General features: G+C 42.9%; 1 protein-coding gene and 1 long non-coding RNA gene across 6 annotated transcripts; both read right to left on the bottom strand.

Annotated features, from left to right (window-relative positions):
• Positions 1-742: 742 nt before the first annotated feature.
• LOC147871582 (transformation/transcription domain-associated protein-like) lies at positions 743-9,674 on the bottom strand. 4 transcript variants are annotated; one of them, XM_087360769.1, is made up of 7 exons: positions 9,495-9,674; positions 8,500-8,651; positions 7,929-8,026; positions 7,344-7,429; positions 4,401-4,495; positions 3,766-3,890; positions 743-2,606 (listed from the first exon to the last, which is right to left on the bottom strand). In XM_087360769.1, the coding sequence occupies exons 1-6, from the start codon at positions 9,501-9,503 to the stop codon at positions 3,863-3,865; spliced, it is 468 nt and encodes a 155-aa protein (XP_087216895.1). In that variant the 5' UTR covers positions 9,504-9,674; the 3' UTR covers positions 743-2,606; positions 3,766-3,862. The 4 variants fall into 4 exon arrangements, with proteins under 4 accessions (XP_087216895.1, XP_087216894.1, XP_087216893.1 ...); XM_087360768.1 differs by having other exon boundaries at positions 4,401-6,343; positions 9,495-9,660; XM_087360766.1 differs by lacking the exons at positions 743-2,606; positions 3,766-3,890; positions 4,401-4,495 and adding exons at positions 6,205-6,343; positions 6,525-7,073 and having other exon boundaries at positions 9,495-9,665.
• A 1,328-nt stretch (positions 9,675-11,002) lies between these two features.
• LOC147871581 (uncharacterized) lies at positions 11,003-18,709 on the bottom strand. Of its 2 annotated transcripts, none has more exons than XR_015538680.1 (5): positions 18,496-18,709; positions 15,866-18,049; positions 15,005-15,718; positions 12,921-13,845; positions 11,003-11,482 (listed from the first exon to the last, which is right to left on the bottom strand). It is a non-coding gene; the product is annotated as an uncharacterized LOC147871581 (long non-coding RNA). The 2 variants fall into 2 exon arrangements; XR_015538681.1 differs by having other exon boundaries at positions 17,133-18,049.
• Between the last annotated feature and the right edge of the window lie 770 nt (positions 18,710-19,479).

Here is a 19,479-nt window from a genome sequence, read left to right as displayed (position 1 = left end):
TTCACTGCGATAAGCTCTTGCACAAATTTAAATCAACAGCTACTGAATTTCCACATGCAAGTCACTAAAACAGAGGCTGCCACCACGAGTCTGTGGGTCATCCCAACCGCATCGACTGATGAATTGTGTCCATCATGCACAGTGGTCATGTCAGCTACCGGAGCAAAGTCTTGCTACCTCCGTAGTAATGATGGACTCGAAACTGCGTAACGGCTGAAGTATCCCATATGCTTGCATTCACGCCTACCTGAAACAAAACCATGTACAGAAATAAACATCCGCATTGAGAGACCAGTATTAATTCTTACTACCAAGGCACTCTACACCACATTAAAAACCTACTGGCAACTAATCCGGCCTTTCGTGCAACCAAAATATTTCCCACTTTACGTACTTCACACAGGAGAAAGATGACAAACATCAGTTCAAATAAACTTGCAAGCATTGGAAATATAAGAGAGTAAAGCTGCACTCGACTGGGCATGCATCCTACCATCACGCCGTCCGAAGTAAACAATAACAGCAGAGGAGCTGCGCCATTTTCTCGCAGGCAGGGACGGCAACGTCTGAAAAAAGGGAACACATCCCGCCACCGGCGGAGCATGAGGGATATTCTACGATCAATATGTGCACACCCTGACGAACTGTCCTGTCATCTACCGACAATACACCTGAGGTAAATGCCCGTCCGCGAACACTACACGGCACTGCCGAACCAAATGCTGACTGAAATACCATAAAATATTATGAAGACATCAAACTTTATTCCGTGAATACCATTAGTGACACATCTTCTCCTTTAAAGACGACAGGAAGTAAAGAAAAAAATTAAGGCGAAACGAGCTACCAACTTCGCCTATAAGAAACCAACTACCAATCACTTCCATAACCTCAAAAATCATAAAATAATTTATGAATCCAACCACACCCAATAAACTACAGCTCAATCAATTTAGCACGAAGCACTACGAAACAAGTAGCCCACAATTTGCATCTACATCGCCTACATCCTAGGGCACATTTGTCACATAACCTGTCGGTCGCCGTTATGTTACTGCACAGAGCAACCTTCGACACCCTGCTCAGATTGATACCAGACACAACTCTTGAATACCTGCACGTCTACCTATAAATCACCCAGTGAAATCGTCCACGTCCTTTCCAACACCAACTTATCCTCGTCACATTTCATGTTGGCACTCAAGACATCACGCAAATTCAGCACCGACATTCTCCCTGCGCGATAATTTCTCACAAGTAATTTTGCAGAAGGGCGAAAACGTCTCGCGAGCTGAGTCATTTGAAAAGTACGACCAACATCACCTATAAGACACCAACTAATAAACATTTCCATAACCTTAATATCTTCCATCATTTATGAAAACAGGTGGGATTTCGTAAACTACAGCTCAATGAACGAAGCACTATAAACGATTATTGCATATGTCGCCACTACACAGCCCCCCTGCCACCAGGTTGTACTTCACGAGCATCTATAACACACCCAACGACCCAGCCCACTGGTGACCGTACTTCAACAACACCAACTTCCCTTCGTCAGACTTCATTTTGGCACATGCAGCAATCAACACTTAATACACTACCAACAAAATTAATGCCGGCAATATTCGCTGAAAACCACTTGCAGAAAAACACACACAATCCATAAAACTCATTGCACTTACCTGACTTACAAAAAGCAATCTCATCACTGGCAAGTCACACTTTTCGATCATAGGACAACTGCTATTGCGCATCTCCCGTTAACGACTGTTTGGAAACTCCCTCTCGGTGATGATCACTAAGTATTCCCGTTACCTCCCGCTTTGACATCTCTTTACAGATTTACATGAAGAAAATACAAACTAAGTAATGCGTGGTCAGCACACTTTTAAAGCCCTCCTGGGTCAGAGAACGGACACCCACTATTATCAAGACTGTCCGGTACAGCTATGCCAGAGATCTTCATCACCGCACTTCCTAAACGAGTGAAACTGCAGAGCCCCCCCCCCCCCCCCCCATCTGCTTCCGAACAGATTCACAATGACTGACGTTTTGAAGATCTTGCTGTGGCATTAGCTTGAACTGAGAATGTGAAATGGGATGAAGCAGATAAAACGAAATAACATATTCTTTCCAGGAAGAGGAATCACATCTTTGGTGACAAGCTGCGGCCAAAGCCAAGAGCACCTGCAACTTACAGCCTTTCACACAGGACAAACTCTCTCTCATTCCGAGATGTGTTGGCCACCACACTATGAAGCAGACTCTTATCAACGCAATGTGATTGCGGCCGACATTTCTACTATTTTACTACACTCCGTAGAACACCCCACACACATAACTAGACATCCACACCTTACACGTTCACATGATTCATATCTAAGTTGCTATCACACTTGCAACACAATTACCACAACAGAGCAAGCCCCTGTCAATGGGTTAAATAACAGAAAACTGCACCACCTCTCCAGAGGCACACAAAATTTACACGCTGCATTCAGTCCTCTTCTCCATGTACGCACTCAGCAACAGGACGGCCAACCATCGGGGACACAAGCGGTCTTCTCTCGGAAGTCAGTCTGTCTAGTGTTGGTGCACTCCTCCTGCAATATACCAGGAAAGGTGTAAGATACACAAGAAATCTAGAATCTCAAGGGGCCACTTTCACAGACATTGGAGGCAAAGTCGTCTGAAATGGAACAATCTCATGCCAACTTATTTTATCTAATGGGTGCCTCCTGCTTATTCAAATATTTAATCTGAAATGGTGGCGGGGGGGAATGCTGTTCATAGACATACAGGGGATTAGACACGTATACATATGCCCGAAAACGTGAGTACAGAAGGGATGTGGACTGCCTGCAGGAATATGCCGGGGCACCAACAATGTCGGCGTGAACAACTCTGTAAGCTCCCGAGGTGAGCATTCCACCCTAGGGAATGTTGTGAATGTGCATGTGCGTACGTACAGAGGCAAAAGGAGAGGTTACGGTGATGAGAAATTAATCGCGGAAGTTGAAACAAACAATTTCCTTGGCTTACAAGTTGACAACACCTCAGATTGGAAGAAGCACACTGAGTATATTATTCCCTAATTAAGCTCTGCGTGCCTAGCCATCAGAACAGTCATACCACCCATGACAATAGATACTATAAAGCTAGTTTACTTTGCTTATTTCCACTCTGTGGTGTCTTATGGATTAATATTTTGGGGGAATTCAACAGACAGTAATAAGGCTTTTTACATGCAAAAGAAAATAATCACAACAATGGCAGGTGTCAAAAGCAGCTTACCTTGTAGAGAATTATTTCGTAAATTTAATATACTTCCACTTGCAAGTGAATTTATACTCTGCTTGCTATCATTTGTGGTGGAAAAGTTGGATAATTTTAAAAGAAATACAGATGTACATAATTTAATTACAAGATGTAAACCCTGCTAAATGTCAAAGAGGAGTGTACTTTACACGTGTCAAGTTATTTAATAATCACCAACCAACAATTAAAACTCTAAATTGTGATATAAATGTATTCAAGCCTGCACTGAAATTAGCTTTCATACTTGAATTGCAAAATCTGAAGGTTATGTACATTCATATGTGAAACACGTTCTTGTAATTGTGTCAAAAGTACCGAGGTTTACGTATATTGAATGAAGTCCTGAAGTCTATGTTTATTGTATGAAATGACTTGTACTGCATCCTTTGGATTAGTCCTAAGAAGGATCTATGGAATGCAAACAAACTCTACTCTCTAACATACCTGAATAATGCAATTCCTTATCCAAGTAACAAACACTCCAGGTGCTTCGTTCTGTCTCGTTCTTCACATCTCCAACTCCAAAAAAGCTGCTTCCCCATCACGCACACAACTGATCTTCTGAAACACTGATATCATTTCCAGGTCAACAATCTTTAACCACGTGTTCAAAGCACCGGAGTCGAAAAGAAAGAATCCAGCCAAATAAGTCAAACCAATACCCCACACAAAATTCTGGCAAACAATCTTCTACATTTTGCGGCCCTATCGCTACAAGCACAAGGAAGATCACACCAGGACTTCACTCTACATTCCTACACACTTTCCTGACTAATTTTCGTAAGACTCATTACTATACCTGCCTGCCTTCTCTTAATGTCGCTACAAAACTAACAAGACTGTCAATTATTCATTTTGCATTGCTTACACCAAATGGTTAATAACTTATGCCTGTTTCAGACAAATTCAAATTTAAATTATGTGACACACCAACCAGCTGGTGCCAACTTCGAGAAGGCACGAGCGCGCCATTAAGTATCACCTGCCTCTAAGGAGACGTATGGTGTCAGTTGGAGATAAGGCAATTGTGAGAGGGCTGGTATATAAGCTAGCGGAGGAGCTGTGTGCCTCATTCTCACCTGGAAGCAACACCACCAAGATGTCTGCTGTTCAACTGCTCGTCGTCGTCCTCTTCGTGGTTGCCACATCCTGCCACGACGTAGTAAGGTGAGTTCTAGAAGAAATGAAAATACTGTTAGAATTTAAACTGGGGAAATTAAGCAATTAACACGTGTTAAGAAAGGCACTAGGCCATTCAGACACACGTGCAGAACGAACTAAATACGGTGAGGGTATCTGGCGACTATGCCGCCAGCACGCCCTATCCGCTATGTGCGATCACAGCGACAGTTGCTGCCGTTCGTAGTCCCAGCGGACTTCGACACATATTTACCTGAACACAGTGAGATATTACATGAACACCTGCGGGTAAAATCAGAGCACGAGGTGATATTCAAATAGCGCAAGTCCCCCCCCTACCCGCATAAAGTTCAATAGCATTATTGCTTAGATCAATCTATGTATATAAAGAGGTAATCCTGTGAAACATCACGAATTGATCTAGAAATCTCATCATTTAAACCATCCAACAATTCTGACTATTTCCATCGTCAGGGCGACTGCTTGTCTGCAATTCGACAGTCGGTACTTAGTACGGTCTTCCACAAAGAGAGGGCAGGGAAGTCTTTGCATGTTACGCACGACAAATATCGTTAGAAGTACTGGCTTTTTCAATCTGGGTTTGTCAGGTGAATAAGATCAGAAAAATAAACGTGATCGCCGTCTCTCAACATTAAAGCTAACTATTCGGGCTTTTCAATAGCATAAAGTACATGTTACCATGAAAACACACGAACAGAAAAAGGTTTTTAACAGAAGCAGAATGCAAAGTGTTAAATTCTACGATTACAGCAATCCGGCCGCTACAAAAATTTACTCAGAAAGAAAGCGAGGGGTGTTTCTCGGGCATGCCATAGTCTAATGGAGTGGAAAAGAACGCACGGAAAACCGGGACATAGCAATACAAAAACGCGCAGCTTCTGACTCTTGTGTTCTTGTTTTCTGTCTAAACAGGGTTCCTTTACAACAAGTAGTTTTTCGGGGCGCCGAAAAACACATGATTATAGCAGCTGTGGCACTTACAAGGGTCCATTTTGAATTAATAATCATACCAAACGAATATTGTACGTTTGTACTTGCGATAAAATGAAGGGAGATTTAGGCGGGGACATTCAGAGTAAATACACACACTGGCAGATAATATTGTGTACATGCTCATTCGGTTTCAAAGACGCTGTATCAACGACAAGAGTCATGTAACAATGAAATGAAGTATTAGATTTTTCGGAATTAGAGAGAGAGAGACAAGAAAGAGGTCGTGGTCTATTTTAAGTTTCTTTGCCAGATTTAGACCGGAATAACTAAGCAAACTTACGAACAACGTAAACACGAACCACGATTTTTCTCGGGAAATAAATTGTGAGGATGTGCGTAGAACTGACGAGGACTCCAGAGTCGGACTCTCTCTAGGTGACAGGCCCAAGTTTCTCGTTAATCCGCGTGCGTTTCTCTTGTGCTGCAGAGTACCACGACGTCTTCAGGGCGAACCTGTCAGACACGCACCACCTGGAGAAGCAGTACGGAAACATCTCCCTGTCGTACGCCGAGATAAAAGTGTACGGTCCTGTTGCCATGGATACGCTGACAGTGAGTATGAATCATCAACCCTCGTACTCAGTTCAGAAAACCCAGGCTCCAGTTGTTAACATGTTTGCATTGCAAGTAAAGTGTTCACTGGTGAAAACGACAATTTCTTTTTTGCAAAAAAAATAAATAAATTGCTCTCCTCTGCATAATCAGTGTCATAAGCTATTTCACGCAGGTGAGAAGTTTTCGCTGCGGCCATAATGTGGACTGCGGTCTTCTGAGTTGTGACGCCGTCTAATCCAACAGGTTTCGGAGAAATGCATTGCCTCGGCATTCCACCTTGGTCACCAGGTACAAGACTACAAGGCGTCACAATCTAGAAAGACAAATTTCCAACATATTTAGTTCACAAAAATGTTTCAATTTACCATGGAAGAGAATGTGACATGACAATATTATTGAAAAACGTAATTCTAGAAACATTTTCTGCAAGCACAAGCCTTCGAGAGAAAGAAAGACCACATGTAAAGCGAAACAAAAATACACAAGAAACCCACATTTTAAACATGTACGCTGTTCAGCTGTTTCACACAGCTCACAGGGCGCATACAAGTCGCAATCCATGCGTTACAGGTGGGAGGAATCCGCATCCCTGACGTCGCGTTCGTGCCAGCGAACGGTTTTTACCAAGCACCAGTTGACGGCATTTTGGGTCTGTCCTTCCAGGAAGGGTCCCAAGGCCCCTCGCGGGCCACCCCCAACAACAACTTGATCCGGGAGCCTACGTTCTCGCTGTACATCAAGAAGTGAGTAGCCTCCGCACAAACTTGTGGGCGTGCGGTCACCCGAGCACTCTTTAAGACTCGGAGGTACTTGTTGCTTCCACACGTCATAATACTGCAACTACAAACTCTACAACTCACACACATCACGTCAGACCCACGCAACTTCCCTTGCCACTGATTCAGTGGATATTTAACGAACAGTTCGCTTGCCGTCTGTTTGGAGCCGAGGTGTCCCGGCTTACACGGCTCCCTCTCCTCGTGCCCCATTATGACAGCAAGGGAGTCTATAAACACCAGTCGGTCCATGCCCTTCAGGTTCGCCTGTTTTGATGTCATGGAGAAAGGACGTAAATGAAAGATTAAGAAATGGCAAGCCACTACAACACAGCCAACATCTGTAGCACTTCTACTACTAAGGTGAATTCAACCGACAAGGGGCAAGAGGTAGCCGTATCAATTAGATTTATTTTCCATATCACCATCAGTAATGCCACTTTATAATGCCTTCTGGAAGCAAAGGTGGAAACTTCACCATCAGTAATATAAATTGTTTCAATGTTGAACAATCTAAATTTATAAAACTCAACTCACCAGCTTCCTGTGATATCGCCACCATTGTGTAGTGACACACAAGGAACACCGTCGTAACTCTTTCATGGCTGCAGCAACAAACACTCCTACCAACATACACAACAGGCCTTACTGGCTTTTCCAGACATGAAGCAGACGCTTTCAACAAGTTCACATACTAAATGTGGTTTTAAGAGAGATTTCAGGTTCTCACAGTGGTCTTTGGGTTCTAACACCACTTGGACTTACAGAAAACCAACACCGATTATGGTTTTCAAACATTTAATGGTTCGCTATATCACCTGAAGTTATCCTTGTGACTAAGCGCAATGCCATGAGGCAGTGGGAGCATGGAGGTAAACTCCATGCATTCTCAATTATAGAACTATGTGGAGGTCAGCCTCAAAATGTGGTTCCTTACACTGGCAAAGAAAAATCACGTTCTTCACTGTTTCTTTGTAGTCTCAATAGAAGAAATAGACAAGTTCTTCATTTCATTAAAACCATTTGCTACCTTTCAGGAAAAAAGGTCTTCTTCTTTCAATAATGGCATTACAATTCAGAAAAGAAGTTTATTAAACAATTTACTCAAACGGATGAACTTGCCTGTGACTGCCGTCTGGTGAGTGGCTCTGGCTTGCTTGTCCTGCAATATGTACGGAATCCCATGGACTGCGGAGATCTCCACATGTGGATCATCAAAACTGCAACAGCGAATCACAATGAGTACAGATAATTACAGTCACATCCTAATGTTCAATGGTCACAGCAGTGGCCAATGCAGTAGCTGCTTCCTAAATCAGCAACTGATGTAAGAGGCACAGAGCAAATGGGAAATCTGGTTTTATGATATGACAAAGAAATACATTACTTGTAGAAGCCTCCTGGTACTGGCAGGATACTAAACACAAACTAATTGTGATACAGCCTCTAACGGGCTCACTGTACCAGTAAATAATGAGTTCTGGGTGCTCAGAGAAAAATCTATATCAGTGCCTCATAGACTGCCTTGGGACTCGCTTACAATTCTGCGTTGAAAAGCCAGTGATTAACAATCTGTTATGTCATGTTAGTACCATCAGGATGGAAAAACATCTTTTATTTTGTACACTTTTTTTAATATCAAGAATGAGGTTAGTTTTACAATATTCTTCTACCTCCAACTGCTCTTATATACCTTGGACAGGAGAACAGCTGCTGCACTCTATTCTCATCATCATTAAAATTCAGGGATGCCACCAAGAAACAGCAAATTATTTCCCAGCACTGACGACGGTAGAACGGATCCGTCGTGCTCGACTTCAGAGCACTAGATGCTGTCTCCACGACCTGGAAAACACAAGCAACAGTTTCAAGTTATAACGAGTAAGGGAAGTCAAATGTTTTAGTTACAGTAACTGGCAAGTCACACTTTTCGATCATAGGACAACTGCTATTGCGCATCTCCCGTTAAAGACTGTTTGGAAACTCCCTCTCGGTGATGATCCCTAAGTATTCCCGTTACCTCCCGCTTTGACATCTCTTTACAGATTTACATGAAGAAAATACAAACTAAGTAATGCGTGGTCAGCACACTTTTAAAGCCCTCCTGCGTCAGAGAACGGACACCCACTATTATCAAGACTGTCCGGTACAGCTATGCCAGAGATCTTCATCACCGCACTTCCTAAACGAGTGAAACTGCAGAGCCCCCAACCCCCCATCTGCTTCCGAACAGATTCACAATGACTGACGTTTTGAAGATCTTCCTGTGGCATTAGCTTGAACTGAGAATGTGAAATGGGATGAAGCAGATAAAACGAAATAACATATTCTTTCCAGGAAGAGGAATCACATCTTTGGTGACAAGCTGCGGCCAAAGCCAAGAGCACCTGCAACTTACAGCCTGTCACACAGGACAAACTCTCTCTCATTCCGAGATGTGTTGGCCACCACACTATGAAGCAGACTCTTATCAACGCAATGTGATTGCGGCCGACATTTCTACTATTTTACTACACTCCGTAGAACACCCCACACACATAACTAGACATCCACACCTTACACGTTCACATGATTCATATCTAAGTTGCTATCACACTTGCAACACAATTACCACAACAGAGCAAGCCCCTGTCAATGGGTTAAATAACAGAAAACTGCACCACCTCTCCAGAGGCACACAAAATTTACACGCTGCATTCAGTCCTCTTCTCCATGTACGCACTCAGCAACAGGACGGCCAACCATCGGGGACACAAGCGGTCTTCTCTCGGATGTCAGTCTGTCTAGTGTTGGTGCACTCCTCCTGCAATATACCAGGAAAGGTGTAAGATACACAAGAAATCTAGAATCTCAAGGGGCCACTTTCACAGACATTGGAGGCAAAGTCGTCTGAAATGGAACAATCTCATGCCAACTTATTTTATCTAATGGGTGCCTCCTGCTTATTCAAATATTTAATCTGAAATGGGGGCGGGGGGGAATGCTGTTCATAGACATACAGGGGATTAGACACGTATACATATGCCCGAAAACGTGAGTACAGAAGGGATGTGGACTGCCTGCAGGAATATGCCGGGGCACCAACAATGTCGGCGTGAACAACTCTGTAAGCTCCCGAGGTGAGCATTCCACCCTAGGGAATGTTGTGAATGTGCATGTGCGTACGTACAGAGGCAAAAGGAGAGGTTACGGTGATGAGAAATTAATCGCGGAAGTTGAAACAAACAATTTCCTTGGCTTACAAGTTGACAACACCTCAGATTGGAAGAAGCACACTGAGTATATTATTCCCTAATTAAGCTCTGCGTGCCTTGCCATCAGAACAGTCATACCACCCATGACAATAGATACTATAAAGCTAGTTTACTTTGCTTATTTCCACTCTGTGGTGTCTTATGGATTAATATTTTGGGGGAATTCAACAGACAGTAATAAGGCTTTTTACATGCAAAAGAAAATAATCACAACAATGGCAGGTGTCAAAAGCTGCTTACCTTATAGAGAATAATTTCGTAAATTTAATATACTTCCACTTGCAAGTGAATTTATACTCTGCTTGCTATCATTTGTGGTGGAAAAGTTGGATAATTTTAAAAGAAATACAGATGTACATAATTTAATTACAAGATGTAAACCCTGCTAAATGTCAAAGAGGAGTGTACTTTACACGTGTCAAGTTATTTAATAATCACCAACCAACAATTAAAACTCTAAATTGTGATATAAATGTATTCAAGCCTGCACTGAAATTAGCTTTCATACTTGAATTGCAAAATCTGAAGGTTATGTACATTCATATGTGAAACACGTTCTTGTAATTGTGTCAAAAGTACCGAGGTTTACGTATATTGAATGAAGTCCTGAAGTTTATGTTTATTGTATGAAATGACTTGTACTGCATCCTTTGGATTCCTCCTAAGAAGGATCTATGGAATGCAAACAAACTCTACTCTCTAACATACCTGAATAATGCAATTCCTTATCCAAGTAACAAACACTCCAGGTGCTTCGTTCTGTCTCGTTCTTCACATCTCCAACTCCAAAAAAGCTGCTTCCCCATCACGCACACAACTGATCTTCTGAAACACTGATATTCAGACAAATTGGTCCTCCATGTCTTCGTTGATGCCAGTAAACACACACTACAGCTACAGTTCACATGAACGTTGCTACTCAGCACATCCCCTGATCTCAAACTCCTCTTTGAGACAGACTAGGCACTCCCACTAAATCTATAACAGTACACCTCCTCGGAAAGCAAGGTATATACTCGCACGAGGGCCTGAGGTCTTCCTTGTGGCATTGTGAGGCATGCTACGAACACCCCATACTTGGTCACTAGGAATCAAAAGTGGGCAACTGTGGTGTGGTGTGGTGGCCACATAACCAACATTACAACCTGTAACCCTAGCTGCTTACTTCTAGCTTCTTCACTGCGATAAGCTCTTGCACAAATTTAAATCAACAGCTACTGAATTTCCACATGCAAGTCACTAAAACAGAGGCTGCCACCACGAGTCTGTGGGTCATCCCAACCGCATCGACTGATGAATTGTGTCCATCATGCACAGTGGTCATGTCAGCTACCGGAGCAAAGTCTTGCTACCTCCGTAGTAATGATGGACTCGAAACTGCGTAACGGCTGAAGTATCCCATATGCTTGCATTCACGCCTACCTGAAACAAAACCATGTACAGAAATAAACATCCGCATTGAGAGACCAGTATTAATTCTTACTACCAAGGCACTCTACACCACATTAAAAACCTACTGGCAACTAATCCGGCCTTTCGTGCAACCAAAATATTTCCCACTTTACGTACTTCACACAGGAGAAAGATGACAAACATCAGTTCAAATAAACTTGCAAGCATTGGAAATATAAGAGAGTAAAGCTGCACTCGACTGGGCATGCATCCTACCATCACGCCGTCCGAAGTAAACAATAACAGCAGAGGAGCTGCGCCATTTTCTCGCAGGCAGGGACGGCAACGTCTGAAAAAAGGGAACACATCCCGCCACCGGCGGAGCATGAGGGATATTCTACGATCAATATGTGCGCACCCTGACGAACTGTCCTGTCATCTACCGACAATACACCTGAGGTAAATGGCCGTCCGCGAACACTACACGGCACTGCCGAACCAAATGCTGACTGAAATACCATAAAATATTATGAAGACATCAAACTTTATTCCGTGAATACCATTAGTGACACATCTTCTCCTTTAAAGACGACAGGAAGTAAAGAAAAAAATTAAGGCGAAACGAGCTACCAACTTCGCCTATAAGAAACCAACTACCAATCACTTCCATAACCTCAAAAATCATAAAATAATTTATGAATCCAACCACACCCAATAAACTACAGCTCAATCAACTTAGCACGAAGCACTACGAAACAAGTAGCCCACAATTTGCATCTACATCGCCTACATCCTAGGGCACATTTGTCACATAACCTGTCGGTCGCCGTTATGTTACTGCACAGAGCAACCTTCGACACCCTGCTCAGATTGATACCAGACACAACTCTTGAATACCTGCACGTCTACCTATAAATCACCCAGTGAAATCGTCCACGTCCTTTCCAACACCAACTTATCCTCGTCACATTTCATGTTGGCACTCAAGACATCACGCAAATTCAGCACCGACATTCTCCCTGCGCGATAATTTCTCACAAGTAATTTTGCAGAAGGGCGAAAACGTCTCGCGAGCTGAGTCATTTGAAAAGTACGACCAACATCACCTATAAGACACCAACTAATAAACATTTCCATAACCTAAATATCTTCCATCATTTATGAAAACAGGTGGGATTTCGTAAACTACAGCTCAATGAACGAAGCACTATAAACGATTATTGCATATGTCGCCACTACACAGCCCCCCTGCCACCAGGTTGTACTTCACGAGCATCTATAACACACCCAACGACCCAGCCCACTGGTGACCGTACTTCAACAACACCAACTTCCCTTCGTCAGACTTCATTTTGGCACATGCAGCAATCAACACTTAATACACTACCAACAAAATTAATGCCGGCAATATTCGCTGAAAACCACTTGCAGAAAAACACACACAATCCATAAAACTCATTGCACTTACCTGACTTACAAAAAGCAATCTCATCACTGGCAAGTCACACTTTTCGATCATAGGACAACTGCTATTGCGCATCTCCCGTTAACGACTGTTTGGAAACTCCCTCTCGGTGATGATCACTAAGTATTCCCGTTACCTCCCGCTTTGACATCTCTTTACAGATTTACATGAAGAAAATACAAACTAAGTAATGCGTGGTCAGCACACTTTTAAAGCCCTCCTGGGTCAGAGAACGGACACCCACTATTATCAAGACTGTCCGGTACAGCTATGCCAGAGATCTTCATCACCGCACTTCCTAAACGAGTGAAACTGCAGAGCCCCCCCCCCCCCCCCCCCCCCATCTGCTTCCGAACAGATTCACAATGACTGACGTTTTGAAGATCTTGCTGTGGCATTAGCTTGAACTGAGAATGTGAAATGGGATGAAGCAGATAAAACGAAATAACATATTCTTTCCAGGAAGAGGAATCACATCTTTGGTGACAAGCTGCGGCCAAAGCCAAGAGCACCTGCAACTTACAGCCTTTCACACAGGACAAACTCTCTCTCATTCCGAGATGTGTTGGCCACCACACTATGAAGCAGACTCTTATCAACGCAATGTGATTGCGGCCGACATTTCTACTATTTTACTACACTCCGTAGAACACCCCACACACATAACTAGACATCCACACCTTACACGTTCACATGATTCATATCTAAGTTGCTATCACACTTGCAACACAATTACCACAACAGAGCAAGCCCCTGTCAATGGGTTAAATAACAGAAAACTGCACCACCTCTCCAGAGGCACACAAAATTTACACGCTGCATTCAGTCCTCTTCTCCATGTACGCACTCAGCAACAGGACGGCCAACCATCGGGGACACAAGCGGTCTTCTCTCGGAAGTCAGTCTGTCTAGTGTTGGTGCACTCCTCCTGCAATATACCAGGAAAGGTGTAAGATACACAAGAAATCTAGAATCTCAAGGGGCCACTTTCACAGACATTGGAGGCAAAGTCGTCTGAAATGGAACAATCTCATGCCAACTTATTTTATCTAATGGGTGCCTCCTGCTTATTCAAATATTTAATCTGAAATGGTGGCGGGGGGGAATGCTGTTCATAGACATACAGGGGATTAGACACGTATACATATGCCCGAAAACGTGAGTACAGAAGGGATGTGGACTGCCTGCAGGAATATGCCGGGGCACCAACAATGTCGGCGTGAACAACTCTGTAAGCTCCCGAGGTGAGCATTCCACCCTAGGGAATGTTGTGAATGTGCATGTGCGTACGTACAGAGGCAAAAGGAGAGGTTACGGTGATGAGAAATTAATCGCGGAAGTTGAAACAAACAATTTCCTTGGCTTACAAGTTGACAACACCTCAGATTGGAAGAAGCACACTGAGTATATTATTCCCTAATTAAGCTCTGCGTGCCTAGCCATCAGAACAGTCATACCACCCATGACAATAGATACTATAAAGCTAGTTTACTTTGCTTATTTCCACTCTGTGGTGTCTTATGGATTAATATTTTGGGGGAATTCAACAGACAGTAATAAGGCTTTTTACATGCAAAAGAAAATAATCACAACAATGGCAGGTGTCAAAAGCAGCTTACCTTGTAGAGAATTATTTCGTAAATTTAATATACTTCCACTTGCAAGTGAATTTATACTCTGCTTGCTATCATTTGTGGTGGAAAAGTTGGATAATTTTAAAAGAAATACAGATGTACATAATTTAATTACAAGATGTAAACCCTGCTAAATGTCAAAGAGGAGTGTACTTTACACGTGTCAAGTTATTTAATAATCACCAACCAACAATTAAAACTCTAAATTGTGATATAAATGTATTCAAGCCTGCACTGAAATTAGCTTTCATACTTGAATTGCAAAATCTGAAGGTTATGTACATTCATATGTGAAACACGTTCTTGTAATTGTGTCAAAAGTACCGAGGTTTACGTATATTGAATGAAGTCCTGAAGTTTATGTTTATTGTATGAAATGACTTGTACTGCATCCTTTGGATTCCTCCTAAGAAGGATCTATGGAATGCAAACAAACTCTACTCTCTAACATACCTGAATAATGCAATTCCTTATCCAAGTAACAAACACTCCAGGTGCTTCGTTCTGTCTCGTTCTTCACATCTCCAACTCCAAAAAAGCTGCTTCCCCATCACGCACACAACTGATCTTCTGAAACACTGATATTCAGACAAATTGGTCCTCCATGTCTTCGTTGATGCCAGTAAACACACACTACAGCTACAGTTCACATGAACGTTGCTACTCAGCACATCCCCTGATCTCAAACTCCTCTTTGAGACAGACTAGGCACTCCCACTAAATCTATAACAGTACACCTCCTCGGAAAGCAAGGTATATACTCGCACGAGGGCCTGAGGTCTTCCTTGTGGCATTGTGAGGCATGCTACGAACACCCCATACTTGGTCACTAGGAATCAAAAGTGGGCAACTGTGGTGTGGTGTGGTGGCCACATAACCAACATTACAACCTGTAACCCTAGCTGCTTACTTCTAGCTTCTTCACTACGATAAGCTCTTGCACAAATTTAAATCAACAGCTACTGAATTTCCACATGCAAGTCACTAAAACAGAGGCTGCCACCACGAGTCTGTGGGTCATCCCAACCGCATCGACTGATGAATTGTGTCCATCATGCACAGTGGTCATGTCAGCTACCGGAGCAAAGTCTTGCTACCTCCGTAGTAATGATGGACTCGAAACTGCGTAACGGCTGAAGTATCCCATATGCTTGCATTCACGCCTACCTGAAACAAAACCATGTACAGAAATAAACATCCGCATTGAGAGACCAGTATTAATTCTTACTACCAAGGCACTCTACACCACATTAAAAACCTACTGGCAACTAATCCGGCCTTTCGTGCAACCAAAATATTTCCCACTTTACGTACTTCACACAGGAGAAAGATGACAAACATCAGTTCAAATAAACTTGCAAGCATTGGAAATATAAGAGAGTAAAGCTGCACTCGACTGGGCATGCATCCTACCATCACGCCGTCCGAAGTAAACAATAACAGCAGAGGAGCTGCGCCATTTTCTCGCAGGCAGGGACGGCAACGTCTGAAAAAAGGGAACACATCCCGCCACCGGCGGAGCATGAGGGATATTCTACGATCAATATGTGCGCACCCTGACGAACTGTCCTGTCATCTACCGACAATACACCTGAGGTAAATGCCCGTCCGCGAACACTACACGGCACTGCCGAACCAAATGCTGACTGAAATACCATAAAATATTATGAAGACATCAAACTTTATTCCGTGAATACCATTAGTGACACATCTTCTCCTTTAAAGACGACAGGAAGTAAAGAAAAAAATTAAGGCGAAACGAGCTACCAACTTCGCCTATAAGAAACCAACTACCAATCACTTCCATAACCTCAAAAATCATAAAATAATTTATGAATCCAACCACACCCAATAAACTACAGCTCAATCAACTTAGCACGAAGCACTACGAAACAAGTAGCCCACAATTTGCATCTACATCGCCTACATCCTAGGGCACATTTGTCACATAACCTGTCGGTCGCCGTTATGTTACTGCTCAGATTGATACCAGACACAACTCTTGAATACCTGCACGTCTACCTATAAATCACCCAGTGAAATCGTCCACGTCCTTTCAAACACGAACTTATCCTCGTCACATTTCATGTTGGCACTCAAGACATCACGCAAATTCAGCACCGACATTCTCCCTGCGCGATAATTTGTCACAAGTAATTTTGCAGAAGGGCGAAAACGTCTCGCGAGCTGAGTCATTTGAAAAGTAGGACCAACATCACCTATAAGACACCAACTAATAAACATTTCCATAACCTAAATATCTTCCATCATTTATGAAAACAGGTGGGATTTCGTAAACTACAGCTCAATGAACGAAGCACTATAAACGATTATTGCATATGTCGCCACTACACAGCCCCCCTGCCACCAGGTTGTACTTCACGAGCATCTATAACACACCCAACGACCCAGCCCACTGGTGACCGTACTTCAACAACACCAACTTCCCTTCGTCAGACTTCATTTTGGCACATGCAGCAATCAACACTTAATACACTACCAACAAAATTAATGCCGGCAATATTCGCTGAAAACCACTTGCAGAAAAACACACACAATCCATAAAACTCATTGCACTTACCTGACTTACAAAAAGCAATCTCATCACTGGCAAGTCACACTTTTCGATCATAGGACAACTGCTATTGCGCATCTCCCGTTAACGACTGTTTGGAAACTCCCTCTCGGTGATGATCACTAAGTATTCCCGTTACCTCCCGCTTTGACATCTCTTTACAGATTTACATGAAGAAAATACAAACTAAGTAATGCGTGGTCAGCACACTTTTAAAGCCCTCCTGGGTCAGAGAACGGACACCCACTACTATCAAGACTGTCCGGTACAGCTATGCCAGAGATCTTCATCACCGCACTTCCTAAACGAGTGAAACTGCAGAGCCCCCCCCCCCCCCATCTGCTTCCGAACAGATTCACAATGACTGACGTTTTGAAGATCTTCCTGTGGCATTAGCTTGAACTGAGAATGTGAAATGGGATGAAGCAGATAAAACGAAATAACATATTCTTTCCAGGAAGAGGAATCACATCTTTGGTGACAAGCTGCGGCCAAAGCCAAGAGCACCTGCAACTTACAGCCTTTCACACAGGACAAACTCTCTCTCATTCCGAGATGTGTTGGCCACCACACTATGAAGCAGACTCTTATCAACGCAATGTGATTGCGGCCGACATTTCTACTATTTTACTACACTCCGTAGAACACCCCACACACATAACTAGACATCCACACCTTACACGTTCACATGATTCATATCTAAGTTGCTATCACACTTGCAACACAATTACCACAACAGAGCAAGCCCCTGTCAATGGGTTAAATAACAGAAAACTGCACCACCTCTCCAGAGGCACACAAAATTTACACGCTGCATTCAGTCCTCTTCTCCATGTACGCACTCAGCAACAGGACGGCCAACCATCGGGGACACAAGCGGTCTTCTCTCGGATGTCAGTCTGTCTAGTGTTGGTGCACTCCTCCTGCAATATACCAGGAAAGGTGTAAGATACACAAGAAATCTAGAATCTCAAGGGGCCACTTTCACAGACATTGGAGGCAAAGTCGTCTGAAATGGAACAATCTCATGCCAACTTATTTTATCTAATGGGTGCCTCCTGCTTATTCAAATATTTAATCTGAAATGGGGGCGGGGGGGAATGCCGTTCATAGACATACAGGGGATTAGACACGTAAGAACAAACATCCAACATGCAGTCAGCCTCTGTCAGAGCATTACCGTTGCTTGGCAGAAAAAGTATTCCTCTTCCAACTTGGTACATATTCCGAATATTCATCCAGTTAATATTCTTTGTGATATGAAGTCAGAAGACAGTGTCCTACTTCTTGTACTGGTGCCTCTTATGAACAGACAGACAGACACACACACTCACTCACTCACATCCAGTTATTGTAGCTCTATACATACGCTGCACTTTGTGAGCCAATTAATATGCTCTCTCTTTGAGAAATGTTGGTCCAACGCCCTATCTCGTGTCAGGGGCACAACACAGAGGTTTTACTCGCCAGTAACAGGTCATCTAACTGCGGCCAATATCGTCGTGGTTCTTCACCCCAGACTTGTCAAACAGAACACCCAGAGGGAACTGAAGCAGGTAACTTCATGATGACGGCATGGCCGGTGTCCAAGAACATTAATGAAAATACATAATTTCCTGTCAGAGTCACATCAATGTATGTCCAAGGGTTTGGAGGATAGAGACATTTAAATTTTTAGAGATTATTCGAAAGTCAATTTTTAAAAGGCAAATATCTCCCGATCTGTAAGAATCTGAGAAACAAAACTTATGTCACTTTGAGGGAACGTATATGTCAACGTCCTGTCAGAATCACGTCAATGTATGTCCAAGGGTTTGGAGGATAGAGACACTTAAATTTTTCGAGATTATTCGAAAGTCAATTTTTATTAGGCAAATATCTCCCGATCTGTAGGAATCTGAGAGACAAAACTTATGTCACTTTGAGGGAATGTAAATGTCAACTTCCTGTCAGAGTCACATCAATGTATGTCCAAGGGTTTGGAGGATAGAGACATTTAAATTTTTAGAGATTATTCGAAAGTCAATTTTTAAAAGGCAAATATCTCTCGATCTGTAGGAATCTGAGAGACAAAACTTATGTCACTTTGAGGGAACGTATATGTAAACTTCCTGTCAGAATCACGTCAATGTATGTCCAAGGGTTTGGAGGATAGAGACATTTTAATTTTTCAAGATTATTCCGAAGTCAATTATTAAAAGGCAAATATCTCCCGATCTGTAGGTACCTGAGAGACAAAACTTATGTTACTTTGAGGGAATGTTTATGTCAACGTCCTGTCAGAATCACGTCAATGTATGTCCAAGGGTTTGGAGGATAGAGACATTTTTATTTTTCGAGATGATTCGAAAGT

The sequence above is a fragment of the Zootermopsis nevadensis genome, unplaced genomic scaffold (genome assembly GCF_977971745.1).
Source record: "Zootermopsis nevadensis isolate Lab colony 2312 unplaced genomic scaffold, Znev_1.0 Znev_ptg000046l, whole genome shotgun sequence".
Lineage (NCBI taxonomy): Eukaryota > Metazoa > Arthropoda > Insecta > Blattodea > Termopsidae > Zootermopsis > Zootermopsis nevadensis.
Note: the sequence above shows the minus strand (reverse complement) of the source record. Positions and strands in the feature narration are given on the sequence as shown.

Bases quoted from the DNA above. Each gene is read 5' to 3' on its own strand.
- LOC147871582 (XM_087360767.1), bottom strand. The intron at 8,027-8,499 runs GTATATAAGAGC...TCGCTGTTGCAG, and splicing joins CAGCTGTTCTCCTGTCCAAG to TTTTGATGATCCACATGTGG. The intron at 7,430-7,928 runs GCAAGTTCATCC...GTATGTTGGTAG, and splicing joins TCACCAGACGGCAGTCACAG to GAGTGTTTGTTGCTGCAGCC.